Genomic DNA, 18,024 nt, shown 5'->3' with positions numbered 1-18,024 from the left:
AGAGTTACAGACCAGACAAAGTTCCAGTTAAACCAAAGAAATGAGGAAATGATAAGGTTGATATAGCAGTAAAAGATAAGAGACAAGTTTCAAAAACTTGGAAAGAAGGTCGAGCATTATCAAATGGTTAAAAGAGCAGTTATTTGGCTAAAGGTAAGGCAAAATGAAGAGATTTGCACATATCCTGTAATGTGAAGATCAGAGTTGTGAAGCGTTCAGGATTGTGAGACAATGTGTGAGAGAGAACTGAGATGTCATTGGTGAAAAGAGTATTTGAAATGATGAAGGTATATTCACCATTGTCATGGAACCAAAGAAATTGGTATGGAAGTGCTATTGTGAAAAGGGGGACTACTGACTGCACTGAGGGATTAACAATTCAAGTTGACAGCAGCAAAGTAGATAAAACAGCCAAGGATATGAAGGCAAAAAGAGTTGCAGATCTATCAGTGACAGTTGCAGAAATGCTCAAAATATTTGGTGAGGCAGGATGCATGATTACCACCTGGATAGTAAATATACAGGAAGGTGTCATACCCAATGATTGGTGTAGCAGCATCATTGTAAAATGATACAAAGGCAGAAGAAAAGCTTTAGAGAGAAGCAACTATAAAGGGCTTAAACTATTGAATCAGGTTATGAAGGTCATAGAGAAAGAGTCATAACCCAATTGATGTATGACAGAGTAGACCTAGATGAGATGCAGTTTAGCTTGTCCCTGAAAGAGGCATGGATGTAGTCTTCCTAGTCAGGCAACTGCAGGAGAAATACTTGGCAAAGACTAAACTGATATTCTTGGGTCTCATTGATCTATAGAAAGTGGTCCACACTCCATAATTTGGTGGTCAATAAGGAAAGTAGATGTAGATGAATGACTTGTAAGAGTTGCATATGCTATGTACAAATATGCAAGGAGTAAAGTGAGAGCAGGCAACAATTTCAGCGACAAATTTAGTGTAAAGGTACTTCATCGAATCTTAGTCCTCTCCTATTTGTCATAGTCCAACAGGCTATCATGGAGGAGTTGAAGAGTAGCTGTCCATGGGAATTCCTATATACTAATGATCCAGTTCTTGTAGCTAAATCTATAGAGGAATTTAAAAATTTCAGGCTTGGAAAATAAACCAAGAATTGAGAGGTCTCAGGATAGACCAACCAAAAACAAAGTACAGAAGAAGTCAAAAATCTGGTATCTTCAGAAAAATGGTCATGGTTGATATGCAGAGAAGATACTAACTCTATACACTGTACTCAATGTATGCTATGGACATACAAGAGATGTGGAAGAATCACAGGCAGATTAACAGAGAATGTAAGCTTCGTATGTGATAGATACACTGGTGCAGTAGAAACTAAGAGTACACTGGAAATAGTTTCACTTAAATGCCCAGATGACTCACCAGAAGTAGTAGACAGCTTTTGTTATTTAGGGAATGTAATTAGCAAGGAAGGTGATTGCTTTGAAAGTATCGTAGCCAGAGTGAAGGGCAGATTTGTATGGTGCCTGTATTAGAACCACAAAGCTGCATGGTAGTGAGACATGGGGGCTTCAATGCAGAAAGCTTGAGTAGACTGGTAAGAAATGAAGCAAGCATGCTCCAGTGGATGTGCAATGTGAGTGTGCATAAACGACATAGTATAAATGTGCTGAGAGAAAAACAGGGCATAAGAGGAATTGGATGTAGTGTGCAAGAAAGAAGACTGTGCTGGTATTGGACATGTAATGCTGTATAAAGTAGTGTTGGTCACTCAGTATGGATAGAACATACAGAAGAGGGAAAACCAAAAAATGGGATAAGTGGTGGAAGCTGATCTCAGAACCTTGAACCTGATGGAAAAGATGACTAAGGACCAAGATGACTAGCAAATATAGTTTTTGATAAGACCTGCCACTGTGGCAAAACTAAATTTCAAATGAGCTATGTAGGTGTATGTGTACAAGAGGGCCCTTTGCTTTATTTCCTTCTTCACAGAAAGACATTCACAAACCCCAACAGCCCATCACCTTTGTAACTGCTGTTCTTTCTTGACACCACTTACTTTTCTTATTACTCAGACCCATCTTCATCCATTAACACAGTTCCCTCTACCTACCCTTCCACTGAATCAACAATTATCCTTCCCCACCACCACACGTCTCTCACTCTTCTTATGCACCATGCTTGCCAATCTCTTTTTCACTCACTCCTGTAACTTATCTAAAAGCATCCTTCTTTCGTCCTGTCAACTGTTTCATCAGTATTGTTTTGCTGCTCAGCACTGTCAGTCATCTCATACTCCCCACTCCCCATTGTGCTCTGATCCAATCCCACCCTCTCTTCTAAAATGTGAGTTGTCATGTAGCTCTTTTATAGCAAGAAACCTATTCTACTCCGGTTTCTTCTCTCATGCTCTTACCTATCTTTTCTGTCTCATCTCCTAGCATAAAGCCCACACCCCTTGGGGTTCATAGCCCTGCAAACTGCTTGACAGCCTCACTAATGCTGGTGACATGAAAAAAGTACCTAGTACACACTGCAAGTGGTTGACATTAGGAAGAGCTTCCAGCTACAGGAACCATGGCAAAGCAAATACTGTAATATGATGTAGTCCATGCATCAACTCCAGTCCAACTGTCCAACCCATGCCAGCATGGAACATGGACATTAAATGATGAGGATAATATAATGTGTGTGTGATGATGATAATATATACAGACAGAGTGACTGATGAAGGCAAAAAAGCAAACATAAACTTCAAAGTCACTGTCAACTTTTCCTCATATATATATATAAATATATATATACACACACATATACACATTATGCTTTTTTAGCACAGTATATACATAAGTGATGTTATTTCAGGACAAATACTTCAGTAACTGGCCTACTGACAGTGTGTATATATTAAGTATGATACACAGGTGGGTATATGTGTACATATTTGTATACACACATATATACATACATATGTATACTTACATACACAAATATATTTATACATCTATATATGTATACATAAATGTCTATCTATCTGTATATATAGATATATATACTTCAATAATATATATACACACACATAATCATACATGTGTGTGCATGTGTGGGAGGTCAGATCATTTTTAAAGCTACTTGTAACATGTAACCCAGTACATGGTGTTTCATGGTTGGACCATTGGCAACTAAACTGGCAACCCTACCAAGCTTGCTTGGTAAGGAGGATGGTTTGCATTGGACACCCAGCAGGATGTAAAACAACACTTGTCAAAGAACAGATGATCTCAGTAAAGTCAATGGCCATCCAACAAATGGAAATTCCATTATAACAACTGCCGCATTGGGAAGCCGGTGATTTTGCATTTTTTTGTATCTGGAATACTTGCTATGGAGGTGAGAATCTTAGTGGTGTTGTGCAGAGATGATATTGATGATATAGGCATTACTGTCAGCCATTGTCTTTAACATCTGGGATAAGATAATTTCTCAGTGATGGTCATACTCATTTACAAGTCAGCAACTACCATGCACGCATGTGCATGTCTGTGTATCTGCATGTATGTTTTGTATATTATATATATATATATACATATATATATATATATATTTCTGCTTTGTAAGGGTAATAATACCCAGTTTTTCTGCTGCTCTAATGGTGATACTGCATTCAAAATATCATTTTGTCTGTACCGTAAACTACACATGGTTGTTATACATATATACACATACATACATGGACATATTTATTGAAGTTGAAAAGACTTGACAAACTGTTACTCAGAGTTTCATGTAACTGATCACCAGACAGGCATCTGATAATCGGTTAATTGAAAGTCTAGGTAACAGCTTCTCAAGTCTTTTCAGCTTCAATAAAACCCAATATGGATTTATTGATTGCCTGATGTCAATGAGGATGCCATTGTCAAACAACAGGTTTGTTACCCCAAAAAGTGTTTACACTTCATTTCTGTGTTCTTCTGAAGTTGAAGAACTAGCATTTTAGCTTTTGCTAAAGGAGCTTGTCTATATTCTTTGTGCTGAGGAACTCATCATACTTGGTGACTTCAATGCTAGAGATGTCAAGAATTACCAAACCTTGGGTGTAACTGGAAAGCATGGTGTTAGAAGTCGGATTTCTGCATAACAAACACCATGTTCCAGCAGAAATCTAAAAGCAAAATAACCTGAAAGCATCCAGGTTTGAAACAGTCGTACATGATTTTCTTCTTGTTTGTTAGGTGTGATGTGTGTAGTGTCCACATTATGTGGGAGGCTGAATTCTCAATGGACCGATGTTTTGCTGGAGCAAAGATGAACTTTGTTAAGAAAATCAAAGCAAGAGCCAATGGTGTGACCACTCCAAAGAAATTGTGACTCATCTGAACGAAGATGCTAATAAGGAAGAATTGGTGAAGAGAATGGATGACATTGTATTCAAAGACTTATGGGAAGAGTTCAAAACATCTGTGTCTCGCATTTGCAAAGATGATCTGCATTTAGTGGAAAGAAAACATCAAGACTGGTTTAACGAAAATGAAGTTCAAACATTATTAAATGAAAAGAATGTTGTGCATACAAGAGTTGGTGGAGAACCAGAAATACATAAGAATTGAAAGCTTGAACAGTGAGATGAAGTGTAAGGTACAAAATAGGCTTCATGACATGCAAGATACTTGGGTGAGAATAAAGCAGATAAAATCCAATTGGCATATGATCCCAATAAAACAAAGCTTCTGTGTAACTTGTGGGTGGCAGTATCAGAGATCTTAAAGATATTCTTATCAAGTAGCAAGAACATTTTAACTAACTTTTAAATAGGCCTTCTCTGGTTGATGGCAAGTTTGTTGGTTTGATTCTTTGATGCCCACAAAAGAACATATGGCAGAAACTTCCCTAGAAGAAGGTGAAAATGCAGTAAAGAAGTTAAATAATATTAAGCTGCCTGGGATGGATGGTCTCTGTATTGAGATGTTGAAATGTAGAAGTGAAGATCTACTCCATCATTTAACTACCTTAATGCAAAAAGTTTGACAGATCAAGAAGAAGAAGAAGACTTCTATGATATCCTTCTGCAGGTCATGTCCAAAATGAATAACAGTAACTTCATCATCATGGCTGATGATTTTAAAGGTGAAGTTGGACAACATCATAAAGACTTTGTTAGCATTCATGGAGTGCTGTGATGCAAATGGCCTTACCATTTGCAGCACCAACTTCAAAAAAATGTTCTAGTCACCTGATCATCTGACATTCAGGTAAACACAGTAGACAGACTTCATACTAGCTAGAAAAATAGTCAGCTGGTTGTGAATGCTAAGTTTATCCCTGGCAGAGAGTGTACTACACAACATAAAATGCTGGTTAGTTACTTCAGACAAGAGTTACAAGGTCACGGAGACAGAGGGCAACCTGAATTGGGAAGAGGACATAGAAAACAACCAGCAACAGGTTAAGAGACAAATTATTTAAAATAGGAGGAGGAGAAAATAATGTAGAGGGACAACTGGAAGGTTCTGCTGGAAAACATACTAAACGTGACAGACCAAATTGTGGCTGAACAAGGTCTCAGCCAAAAAGGTGACATAATAGTGGAACAGCCCTATAGACATGGCCATAAAAGCTAAGAGACAACAATACCCAGCTGCAAGAACAGAAGCAAGATATCAGGTATATCTAGCAAGGGAAGAAGGCCAGAGTAAAAAGTTTGCTAACGTTCTAAGATATGACAATTAGAAACACAAAGTATTCTGGATTGCAAGGCAGTGTGTGAGAGAAAATCAAGGCATCATTAGGGAAAAGAATGTATGGAATGATAATGGTACCCTTGCTCTTACTGAGAATGTAAAGAAAGAAATGTAACAGTGCTATTATGAGAGGTTGCTGAACAAGGAGAATACATGAGAGAAGAAGGGCCCACAGCCAAGTAGACCCAACAGAGGAAGCAGCCATCCAAGTTGACAGCCATGTAGCGAATAAAGCGATTAAGGACAAGAAGGCAAGGAAAGCTACTGTTCTATCACCACAGAGATGTTTAAAATATCCAGTAGATATGCCAAGTGACTGGTGGTGCAGCATGATTACCAACTTCTACAAGAGCAAAGGTAGTGTACTAGAGAGAAGTATAGGGGCATTAAACTAACGGACCATGTTATGAAGGTTAAAGAGAGAATTGTAGCACAACTGAATAGAAAAAGAATCAACACAGATGCAATGCAGTTGGTTTTTATACCTGAAAGAAGAATTACTGAAGCAATCTTTCTCGTGAGACAGCTGCAAGTGAAGTATCTAGGCAGAAATAATCCCCTCTACCTGACATTTATTGATCTAGAGAAAACCTTCAATAGGGTTCCCTGCTCTGTGATCTGGTGGTTAATGAAGTTAAGAGTAGACAAATGGCTTGTGGGAGCTGTACAAGTTATGTATAGAGGTCCAGTCAATAAAGTGAGAGTTAGTGATGAATTCAGTGGGAGAGCAGAGGTGCACCAGGGCTCAGTCCTCAGCTCACTTCTATTCATTATAGTCCTTCAAGCCCTGGTAAAGGCGTTCAAGACTAGCAAGGAGCTTTTGTATGTTGATGACCTTGCTGTAAAAGCAAGGTCTCTAGTAGAATTAGAAAAAAAATTTCAGACATGCAAACAAAACTTGGAGCCAAGAGGCTTCAAAATGAAGAAGACAGAACTTTGCTACCACAAGAGAAAAGCCATGTTTGATACACAGAAAAGTACTTAAGAATTTTATTCAGAGAATCCAGTGTAAACTATGAATGTACAAGAGGTACAGTGGGATCACAGGTAGGTCAACAGAGAAGGTAAACTTCATATGTAGCAGGTGTACAGGGGTTGTAAATACTAAGGGCACATATGAAATTGACTCCTTCCAATGCCAAGATGGATTTCCAGAAGTAATAAATAGTTTCTGTAAGCTTGGGACTTAATTAACAGTAGGGGTGAGTGTTCAGATAGAGTAGTAACCAAAGCGAGAACTATTAACTCTGTTAGCAACAAAGATCTTCTACTTCAGAGTGAAGGACAGATTGTATGATGCTTGTGTGCAAAGTGCAATGCTGCATGGTTGTAAGAAGTGGGCTTTGAATGTAAAGGATTTATATAAACCTAAAAGAAATGAAACAAGTTTGCTCCATTGGATGTGTAATGTCAGGGTGCATGAATATCAGTGCACAAATAAATTGGAAGAAAAATGGAACATGAGAAACCAGACAAAGTGTACAAGAGAGAAGATTGTGCTGGTACGGGCACCTGATGTGTACGCCCATTCAAAGTGAAGTGAGCTTGTAGAAGAGAGAGACTACAGAAGGCTTGGGAGGAAGTGGTGAAGACAGATCTGAAGTTGATGCAGAGTCACATTGATTGGTGATGTGCTGTACATGAGAAGACATGCCCATGCCGGCTTGGCAAAAATGGCTCTTAAAATAAAATTGTGCAAATGTATATATATTTATGTGTTTTCTTCTATACATAAATACACCACTGCTAAATTACGGGGGATGTTAAACACAATAACACCAGTTGACAAGTGGTTGTGGAATCAAATACAGACAAGTGTGGTAAAAAGGTTGTTTCTCAACCACATGGTTCCAGGTTCAATCCCATTGTGTAGCAACTTGGATAAGAGCCTTCTATTATAGCCTTGAATTAGGTATATTATATGTGTATATATACATATACATGTGTATATATAAACATACATATGTGTGTGTCTGTGTGTGCACGTTTGTGCTTCCATCTTTTGGGAGTGTGCAATACTTCTAAACAAGCATCACCACTGTACAAATTTTAAAACATATCTGGCCATTGAAAAATATCAATTTGCTAGGTGACAGGTGAGGGTTCACAACAGAAAGAACAACCAGCTGCAGAAAATCTGCCTCAGACATCTGCAAGCATGGAGAAGTGAATGTAAAATGAGATGATGACAATACAACATGTTACATTCAGTTTCTATTTACCAAATTCCCTCACAAGGCTTTGGTTGACCCAGGGCTGTAGCAAAAGAAACTAGCACAAGGCATCCGCAATAGAAGTAAACCTAAAACCAAGTAGTTGTCAACTTCTTAACACAACTACACCTATGCCTGCATGGACATAAGTTGCCTTGGCTGGTGCAGACCCAGTATATCCATACCTAAAATAAATACACACCCATGAATTTGGTCTATTGCAGTTAAATTATGCTAAGAAGATGCTGACACCCTTTCATCGATATAAGAATGTTGTTTCACCAATAGCAGCTGCAAGCCAAGCAATTCGGAATATAACTTCCACCAAAATGTGCAAATAAATAAATAATCTTTTGTCTGTGACTTGTTTCAGTCATTAGACTGCAGCTATGCTGGGGCACCAAATTGAAGAATCTTTGTACTTACTTTTATTTTAAGCCTGGTCTCTTTTGCCAAACTGCTAGGTTACAGGGGATGTTAAACACACCAACACCAGTTAACAAGTGGTTGTGGAATCAAATATAGACAAGTGTAGTAAAAAGGTTGCTTCTCAACCACATGGTTCAGTACCACTGTGTAGCAACTTGAATAAGGGTCTTCTATTATAGCCTTGAGTTGAGTATACATATATATATATATATATATATATATATATACACACACACACACACACAGACATATATACATATACACACGTATATATACATATATATACACACGTATATATACATATATATATATACACATATATATACACATGTATATATACACACATGTATATATATACATGCGTGTGTCTTTGTGTCTGCGTTTTCCTCCACTGCTTCACATCTGGTGTTGGTGTATTTGTGTCCCTGTAACTTAGAGGTTTGCCAAAAGTGACTGATAGAATAAGTACCAAGCTTAAAAAAAAAAGTTCTTGGGTCTATTTATTAACTAAAAACTCTTCAAGGCAATGTCCCAGCGTCGCTGCAGTCGAAGACTAAAACAAGTATAAGATATGACAGGTTTCTTTCAGTTTCTGTCTACCAAATCCACTGACAATGCTTTAGTTGACCTGAGGCTCAAAGTGTCATGTAGTGGAGCTGAACCCTGGACCATGTGGTTGGAAAGCAAGCTTCTTACCATACAGCCATGAATGAAATAAACAAGCAAACCTTATCTTTTATTGTTTACTTGATTCAGTCATTGGACTGTAGCCATGCTGGAACACCATCTTGGAGGGTTTCATCATCATCGTTTTGTGTCCGCTTTCCCTGCTGGCATAGGTTGGACGGTTCAAATGGGGTCTGGAAAGCCAGAACCCTGCACCAGGCCCAGTTTGATCTGGCAATGTTTCTACGGCTGGATGCCCTTCCTCACAAATTGACTACAGTACTTATCTTATTGATCTCTTTTGTCAAACTGCTAAGTTATAAGGATGTAAACAAGACAACACCAGTTGCCAAGTTATGAGGAAGGGGACACACACATACGATGGGCTTCCACATAGTTTCTGTCAACCAAATTCACTCACAAGGCATTGGTTAACATGGACAATAGAAGACACTTACCCAAAGTTCTGTGCAGTGGGACTGAACCTAAAACTATGTGATTGCAAAGCAAGCTTCTTAAGCACACAACCATCCCTTTAAAACCTAAAATTAAATTTTATTCTGAATAATATAATTTACATAATTAGTCTATATCAGTGGTTCGCAGCCAGTTTTTACATATGGATCTCTTTGATTACAGTTTAAAAACTAGTTTTATAGATAGATATTCTAAAATTTCTATTTTGTCTTTCACACATTAACTTGTGTAGATTGAACTACATAAAACGCTTGAGAAACAAACCTAGCTGTTTCTTGCAATAAATACATCTAAAGCAAAATTTGCTCACAGATCCTATATATACTATTGTTGGTCCCCAATTTAAATATTTTACTTGTGTGGACTTCCAAAATCTTTTATGGACTCCAGTAAGGATCACTGGTCTTCAAGAATTATTTTTTTAACTGTATATTTTCCCAATATTTATTGAAGTGTCTGGCAATACAAAATACTTCATTTTTCTGTTAGAAACTAAAAAAAAAAACAGATTGGAAGATCCTAGACAGAACACTGATGTCTCAAATTAATTCAGGCCAATCTAAGTGTCTGTTCGTTGTGCCTTTTTGCTGATGCTTGTTGCAAATGAAAGGTAAACTGGAAACCGAATTGCTTAAATTTGAAAGGCGCATTTTTGAGACCAAAGAAATTCTTGGGATTATATCTTGACCCTTGACACAGCTTGTCAAAATTTTTTTAATTTTTACATCTGTAACACAGAGAAACATTTTTCACAACAAAGCAAGGACCACTGCACAGTTGAGAAGCAGGTAAATTTCTAAGAAGAATGATGGTGCAAGTGTGTGTGTGTGTGTGTGTGTGTTCTTTCTTTCTTTCTTGAAGATTAGCTCGTATAGTGGGATTTGAAGAGTTTGATGAATTTAAAACCTCCATGGAATAATTTCACCAATTTAGAAGGATTTATAACAGAGTCCAAAATTCATCACATTTACACTTTATTGAGGTTAATATAGCTTTTTCATGTCTCTATTATGATAGTTGAATCAGAAATGGATATTTTGGTATTATTCCACTAATAGCTCACTGACAACATGAGCTTGGTTTCCACACTGAAGTGATATTTGTTTTAGTTCATGTCAGTTAGAATTTGATTGCTGCCAATTCAAAACAATAAACACACGCGCATGCACACACATAACTAAATACATGTAAATATAAACAAACATATGTACCCATACATACATGTAAGTTCATATACATACATGTCTTTGCTTGTGAATACACATACACACACATACATGTCTAAATACATATATACTTGCTCTGACATTTCCTAAATGAAGAATACAAACTTTTTTTTCTAAGTGCCAAAATCCCAATAATTCTGGAATGAAAATTGGCAGATGAAAAGTGTTTATTGATGTCTGTATTTTGCCCTTTCTGTTAGTTGCCATACAAGTCTTTTTAAAAATTTTTTTAAGATACACAATCATACATACACACATATGCATATATAATAGATAAGAGCAAGATATGCTCATTAGTGCTCAAATGAATTTCAACTTAAACTCTGAATTCTTCATCTAGGACTAGGTTTCAAGAATGGTTCTAAGTAAAATCCAAGACAAGCTAAGATGACGGTAATGATACAGATAAACATAATTAAGCTTGACAAATACATACAAGCTTGTCTTGGATTTCTCATACGCCCACTCTTTTTATAGTTTATGGCTGGCAGGATGGCCTGCTGTGCTTACCTTGGATCATAGGGTGACCTGCTGTGCTTGAGGAGACCTATTGAGTCAAGTACATCAACATCAAAATAAAAATCAAATGGAAATTGTAGTTGTGATACCCGTACCAGTGGCACATAAAAAGCACCATCCGAACATGGCTGATGCCAGCGCCGCCTTGACTGGCGTCCGTGCCCCTCTCGCAACTGTGCCGGTGGCATGTAAAAAGCACCCACTACACTCATGGAGTGGTTGGCATTAAGAAGGGCATCCAGCAGTAGAAACACTGCCAGATCAGACTGGAGCCTGGTGCAGCCTCCTGGCTTCCCAGACCCCGGTCGAATTGTTCAACCCATGCTAGCATGGAAAACGGACGTCAACTGATGATGATGATATATCATCATCATCATTTAATATCTGCTTTTCATGCTGGCATGGGTTTGACTGGAATTGATAAGCCAGAGAGCAGCACCAAGACAGATGCACACACACAAATGTGGGTTGCCCCAAAAGATTTTCCTCATCTGTCTCCCTCTTCTGTCTTTTTCCAACTGGAGTAGCCCTGTAACTCCTCTACTGCAAGACACCTGTTTCTGTCCATGTATCATACTTTAATCTCTCATCACATGGCACGAAGCCACTGCCTCAATACTACTTCCCCACTTGTGTTGCAAGCTAACTGATGACCTTCCTGGTACTAGTGCCATGTAAAAAGCACTCTGCAAAGTGGTTAGCATTATGAAGGGCATCCAACTGTAGTCAAGCAGAATTAGGTACAATCTTCTGGCTTGCCAACTCCTTTGAAACTGACCAACCCATGCCAGCACGGGCATTAAATGATGATGATGATACGTGTGTGTGTATATATACACACACACACACACACGTATATGTACATATATATATATAATATATATATATATGCATGAGTATATGCGCTCCTATATATACGCCCACATATAAACAAGCATATATATATATATATATATATATATATATTATATATATATATAGGCATATGTATATGTGAACAATTTGTAATATCTGGATGTTTTTGTAGGGGGAGAAGCCACAATGTTTAAAGATTTAGATTAATGGTGGATATTCCAGCCTGTATATAATTTAGATGACTAACACTTTGCAGCTCATGAACATCATAAATTAAACTGCACCTACTTTAGAAAGTGGTATCTCCACAAGAACAATTCGAAAAATGAAATATTTTTGCCAAAGATTTTTCATCATTGTGAACGTAATGCATTTGTTCACTTGTTTTTTGGGTTTTTTTTTTTTTTATTCAGTGAGGTTTGAATTGTTCTGCAAATCTAGTAATTTGAATATATACAAAGGAAACAGGTGTTACAATGACCGAAGGAATTTTAGAGGTTTAAATCTTGAAATGTGCTCTTGCTTAGAAGTAAATACCACTGCTACATTGTCATTAGGTGGAGAAAAATTGGAAAGACATCCAAATAATATAAGTCATTTCAAGAATTTGCACAAATAATCTTAGCGTAAATATATTTAGTTAATTACTTCTATGTTTTTCATATAATTTATATTTAATAACTACTACTACTACTAACGCCATCACAACCACCATCAAAGTATGCAGAAGTTGGTGAAGTCCTGAAGAAGGACGATATTAAAATATAGCTAATGCACGAATAGGTAGGTACTGTACGAATTTCTTGAAATTAAGACATACAATCAGTAATTATCGTCAGTGTGTACGTGTGCGTGTACGTAAGTATATATACGTGCGTGTACGTACGTATATATATATATATATATATATATATATATATATATATATATATATATATATGGTGTATTTATGGGCGGGTGTGTGTCTACAACATCTACTTACTAATCAGCAGACAACTATCACTACAATGTGGTGGTGGTTGGTAAATGTTGTGCGCTGCAATCTCCAGGATGAACAAGTCGCTGGCAAATTCTATTTTGATCATTTTATACACAAGTTGCCGTCATTAACGGCACAATATTACATAATCAACAGATTTTGAAAAAAAAAAAAAAAAAAAGAAAAGAAAAACGATTGTATATTTTTTTTTTTTTAAATCATAAAATATACTATGTATATGACAGCATCAAGACTGTCCAGGGTCGAGATGAAAGTTTCGAAATTGCGTGACCGATGATGATATTAAATTGTGTGTGTGCATATATATAATATATATATGTGTGTGTTTGTATCTATCTATCTATATATATATATATATATATATATAGCACTAGCACTTCTGAATCATTCATTTTGTAATTTTCTATTTCCTACGTCATAAGTTTCGTATTGTGGGGATAAATTAAGTAGTAGAAATATTTTCTAGCCATAGAGTTCTACGATGGGGAAAGATGATTATGATGTCCTCTAATGGCACAAGAAGCAAAATAAATCATTCTGAAAGACAATTGACAAGAAAGAGGTCGCTTATTATATTAAAATAACACCCAGATTACGAAAGACAAAATGTCTCATTAAACTAACTCGATGCTTGGCATCAGTTTTATACCCTACATTTTTAGAAACGACTACAGACGTCTTCAGAGACACAAATGGAATTCTGATGCTGCAATGTGAGAGGAACGACCTGTTTATTATTTATTATAAAAACTAAGACAACGACAACGATGATTTTAATCTTGATATTTTAAAATAATTCAGGAATAACTAAATATTTAAAAATGTGAAGTAACTACACAACAAAGTTGAGATGTGAAGAATTTGGTGAGAGAATAGAGAATACGTTGTCTAAATGAGTCGCAATAGGTGAATGACATTTTAGTCAATCTAATAGAACAACTAATAACATTTCATCAGTTTACAACAATCTTGTAAGAGAAATAATGTTAATGCTAATAAAACAGGAGTTTTTGTAATTAGAGTAATCAAAATAACAGTTAGCTGCTATGAAAAACCAAAAAAAAAAAAAATGTATATATAAATAAATAAAATTGTCTTCAGTTTTGGGCAAGATAATAATCAGTAGTAACATTGCGTGTCAATCCACTATGTTTTAAATATATTTGGGTATATCTAGCACGTAAATATATATAGTATGTAAGCTTTTGGTTATTTCTTCATGTTAGCAAGGATAAAACAAAATGGAAAAGGCATTTATCCATCGTCAGATTCTGAGAAACATTATGGAATCGGATATATAAACAAAAGAAACCTTTCATAAAAATATTGCCATTCCATAGATGTACAACCGTTTAATGTGACACTTGACACAAAACATTTTAAAACATAACAATTAGATTGAATTATGAATTGCCAGTCTTCCTGGTTAGGTTTAATAAGATTTCCACCGTGATGTATCGTCGTCAATGATAAACGTTATTTTTTTTTTTTTTTTAAGTGAGAAACTGAACAAGACTAACCTTATAAACATCACCGTACGTTCCACTTCCGACGCGCTGAATAAGTTCGAAATCTTCTTGAGGATTTCTTCTTAATATTTCAACAGGAGCTGCACACATTGCTAAAACTGTAATATCCAAATATAATTAATCTGCTATCAATCACGTAATTGTTTTTCTTTCATATTTCTCTGTTTAGGTTTCACGACACAAGAAGACATTCTGGAACCTAAAAATTACCACTGGAACCTGTCAACCACAATTTCCGGACATGCGCATCATAGCAAAGACAGATTTCTTTAATGAATGTTTCAAACAAAAACTGTAATAATTAATATTGTAGTTTGTGTAAAATATAATATTTCTGCGTTTAATTAATAAATATTATCCATCAGCAGCAGTAGTCTCATTATCTAGGCAACATCAGTTGTTCTGTGGAATAATGAGGAATAATTCTGGATTAACAAGAAATAGGGGCAGATAATTCAGTATTTACCGGAAGTGGTAGGGGTTTAATTTTTCATCTTCAGTCCAATGTCCTGTGTTCCTCCTTTAAATTCATTCAGCGATATTAAACCTAAAAATAGGTATTAAACACAAAATAATATCCTTGCCGGTTTCTTGTCAACGTCATATATATGATATTAAAGTTCTATACACAACTGGCATAAAATTAATTGCAATATTTAAATCAGAGATAAGCTTATAGAATGATAACACTAATACAAGAAATATATTGCATAACTAGACATCAGCTTCTCACAATATAATTCTAGAACTATAACAGTATTTAAAGGTTTTATAGATTAAGGATCATATTTTCTTATGCGTTTTCTAACTACATTGAGTTACTGTCGCATAAAACCAGCGTTTGATGTTTATTCTTTTTATTTAAATTCTGAATTCGTTTTGCTAATGTGTCGGTATTTATTTTGCGAGTCGAATTATCAGGTATTCAAATTATATTTTCAGTATAAACGTAGATAAACGCAACACGATCTGTGAATAGATTTAAATGTATCGCTGAATTGAGGTTTCTTCATCGAGATTTCAGTAATCATAATTTATGAAAATATTAATGTATGCCTACATTAATTTGAGCATGTATATATCTAACACAAAAATGTACGCCCGCTCATGATTACATATATATATATATATATATATATATCGTATTTAATTAACAATGTAACAACAAAAATTAACACATCGACAGAAATCTATTTACTCATCTCTTGATTTCTGACAATAAATTTTAGAATTCCTCTCGCATTAGATTTTTAAAATGTTTTATTTTGTCTTCTGTGTACGTATGTGTATTTAAGCATTCGTTCTTCGTTTAACCCCTCCCTGACTGCATACGTAACTCAAAAGGCTTATAGACAGTTATATAGTTATACACATTTTCTAACAACCTGTCAGTTTAGTCAGATTATTAGCAGCTACAAGTTAAATGTGATGTTAGCTCACAAGTTAAACATATACTCACTTTACTCACATGCATGGAAACTACATAAGTTAAGGAAACAGTAAAATCTGATAAACAAGGCGTAATCTTCAGTCAATCCCTACTTATTAAAACTTCAACCGCGACCTTAAACAGAATATCCAGTAACGAAAAGCACATGTGTTATGTCGATTAACTGCGCACACATGTCGCGTGTGTGTGTTTGTGTATATGCGTCTATCTATCGATCGATCGATCTACCTGTGTGCATATGCATCTCTCTCTCTTTCTCTCTCACCCTGTATATATATATATATATATATATATATATATATATATATATATAATATATATATATATATATATATATATATATATTATCCGAAGAGTATAGTATTAAACATCCATTATGGCTATAGTATATCCTTTTCGGATAATATAACCACTTTACTGACAGATATACGAGTGCATCCTTCCCTTCACTTATGGTCTCTTAGACCACTCATATATATATATATTATATATATATATAATATATATATATATATATATATATATAAAGCGCAGAGATAGTGTATGCGAGGATAAATTGTTCACCACGTATGTTTAATTATACAACCTCAAGGTATAAAGTCCTCAGGTCGAAACTGAGAACGTCTCGACTAGTTTTGACTGGTTGTTTATGTCTTCGAAAGTGTCTACTTATATTTATCCTACAGAGTATAACAGCTGACAGATGAAAAATAATACAACGGGCGCCGATTTTACTCCGTTACACATCAGTACATTCTCTGGCAGGGTACATTAATAATGAATATAAAGTATTGAGACATGTACTTTTAAATATCACCACAACCCCGATGGTTTAGGTGTCTTCCTCGCCGTCATATTTTAAATCAGTATAGCTGTTGACGTTTATATAGTAGTGTGTATGAATTGTAAAATAAGTCAACATTTATACAATTAACAAATATTCAACCTGCCTTTAAATAGTTCCTGTAATTTAAACACGAAAGACCTTTCTTCAGGACAAATAACCCGAAGAAAATTTAACCAGTAATTATTTGTCAAACATACGTTCACATATTCACGATTTATTCACAGAAATACCGTCTCAGTTCTTAAGTTATTAATGCACCCTAGCAGTGAATGTATTGTTATGAAAGTTAGTCAAATCGGCTCTTGTCACTCATTGCCTTTTTTTCTAAGTATATGGGTTAGTTCTTGCACTATGAAAGGTGACATGAATAGACATTCCTAATGAAACTAGTTGAGCAGTTCTTTGGAGGTTTGTTCTGGAGAGAGAGAGAGAGAGAGAGAGAGAGAGAGAGTTGTGTATTAGTGACAAGGTCTGCTAAAAAAAGCAAGGTTAATTGTTCTTATTAAACATACATTAAAGTGTAACCTATGTCAACTCATCCACAAAAAACTATACACATACAATGACTCTAGTGATATGTAAATGAATAACATTAATGCCTGTTAGGGTCTAGTTGTACATTGAGGTTGAATGCATGATAATAAATGTAAGTATGTGAGCGTATACAGGGTGATCATAAAGCCTGGATACATGGGAAATGTCACTAATATTCTTGAGCTTTCCTTCTGCAATTGAGTTTTCCAAAGGAGAGTCAAAACTATCGAAAAGGTTGCAAGACGCAACGAAAATTTTAGGAAAATAAAAATAAGAAAAAAGTGGAAATTTTACCGGTGAGCGTGTTACGTTATAAGGCACAAAAAGAAAATTACTCTTCCCAGACACAACAGAATATGCTTCAACAGACGAACTCATATAAAGAATCTTGCAAACCGAATCCAAAAAAGGAGAAAGAATTCAATCGATACTACTCAGTGGATGCAAGAGATGATCATATTGACAAAGAACAGGTACTTTTAATGCATGCCATCGTATTTTTGCCTATATGTCCAGACTTTATGGTCACCTTATATATCAATACCCATGCAAGTACA

At 35.7% G+C, this 18,024-nt stretch overlaps 1 protein-coding gene across 4 annotated transcripts in view; it reads right to left on the bottom strand.

The window, feature by feature from the left end:
* LOC115217294 (mitogen-activated protein kinase kinase kinase kinase 5) overlaps window positions 1-15,149 on the bottom strand; it is a 137,517-nt gene extending 122,368 nt beyond the window's left edge. For 2 of the 4 annotated variants that reach the window (XM_029786937.2, XM_029786939.2), the window contains exon 1: window positions 14,628-15,149. In XM_029786937.2, the coding sequence (XP_029642797.1) occupies window positions 14,628-14,726 (99 nt within the window). In that variant the 5' untranslated portion in view covers window positions 14,727-15,149. The remainder of the gene's footprint in view (window positions 1-14,627) is intronic. The other 2 variants (XM_029786938.2, XM_029786940.2) reach the window with 1 other exon arrangement.
* Between the last annotated feature and the right edge of the window lie 2,875 nt (window positions 15,150-18,024).

This window comes from Octopus sinensis, linkage group LG11 (assembly GCF_006345805.1).
Source record: "Octopus sinensis linkage group LG11, ASM634580v1, whole genome shotgun sequence".
Taxonomy (NCBI): Eukaryota; Metazoa; Mollusca; class Cephalopoda; order Octopoda; family Octopodidae; genus Octopus; species Octopus sinensis.
This window is presented reverse-complemented; position numbering and strand designations above follow the sequence as displayed.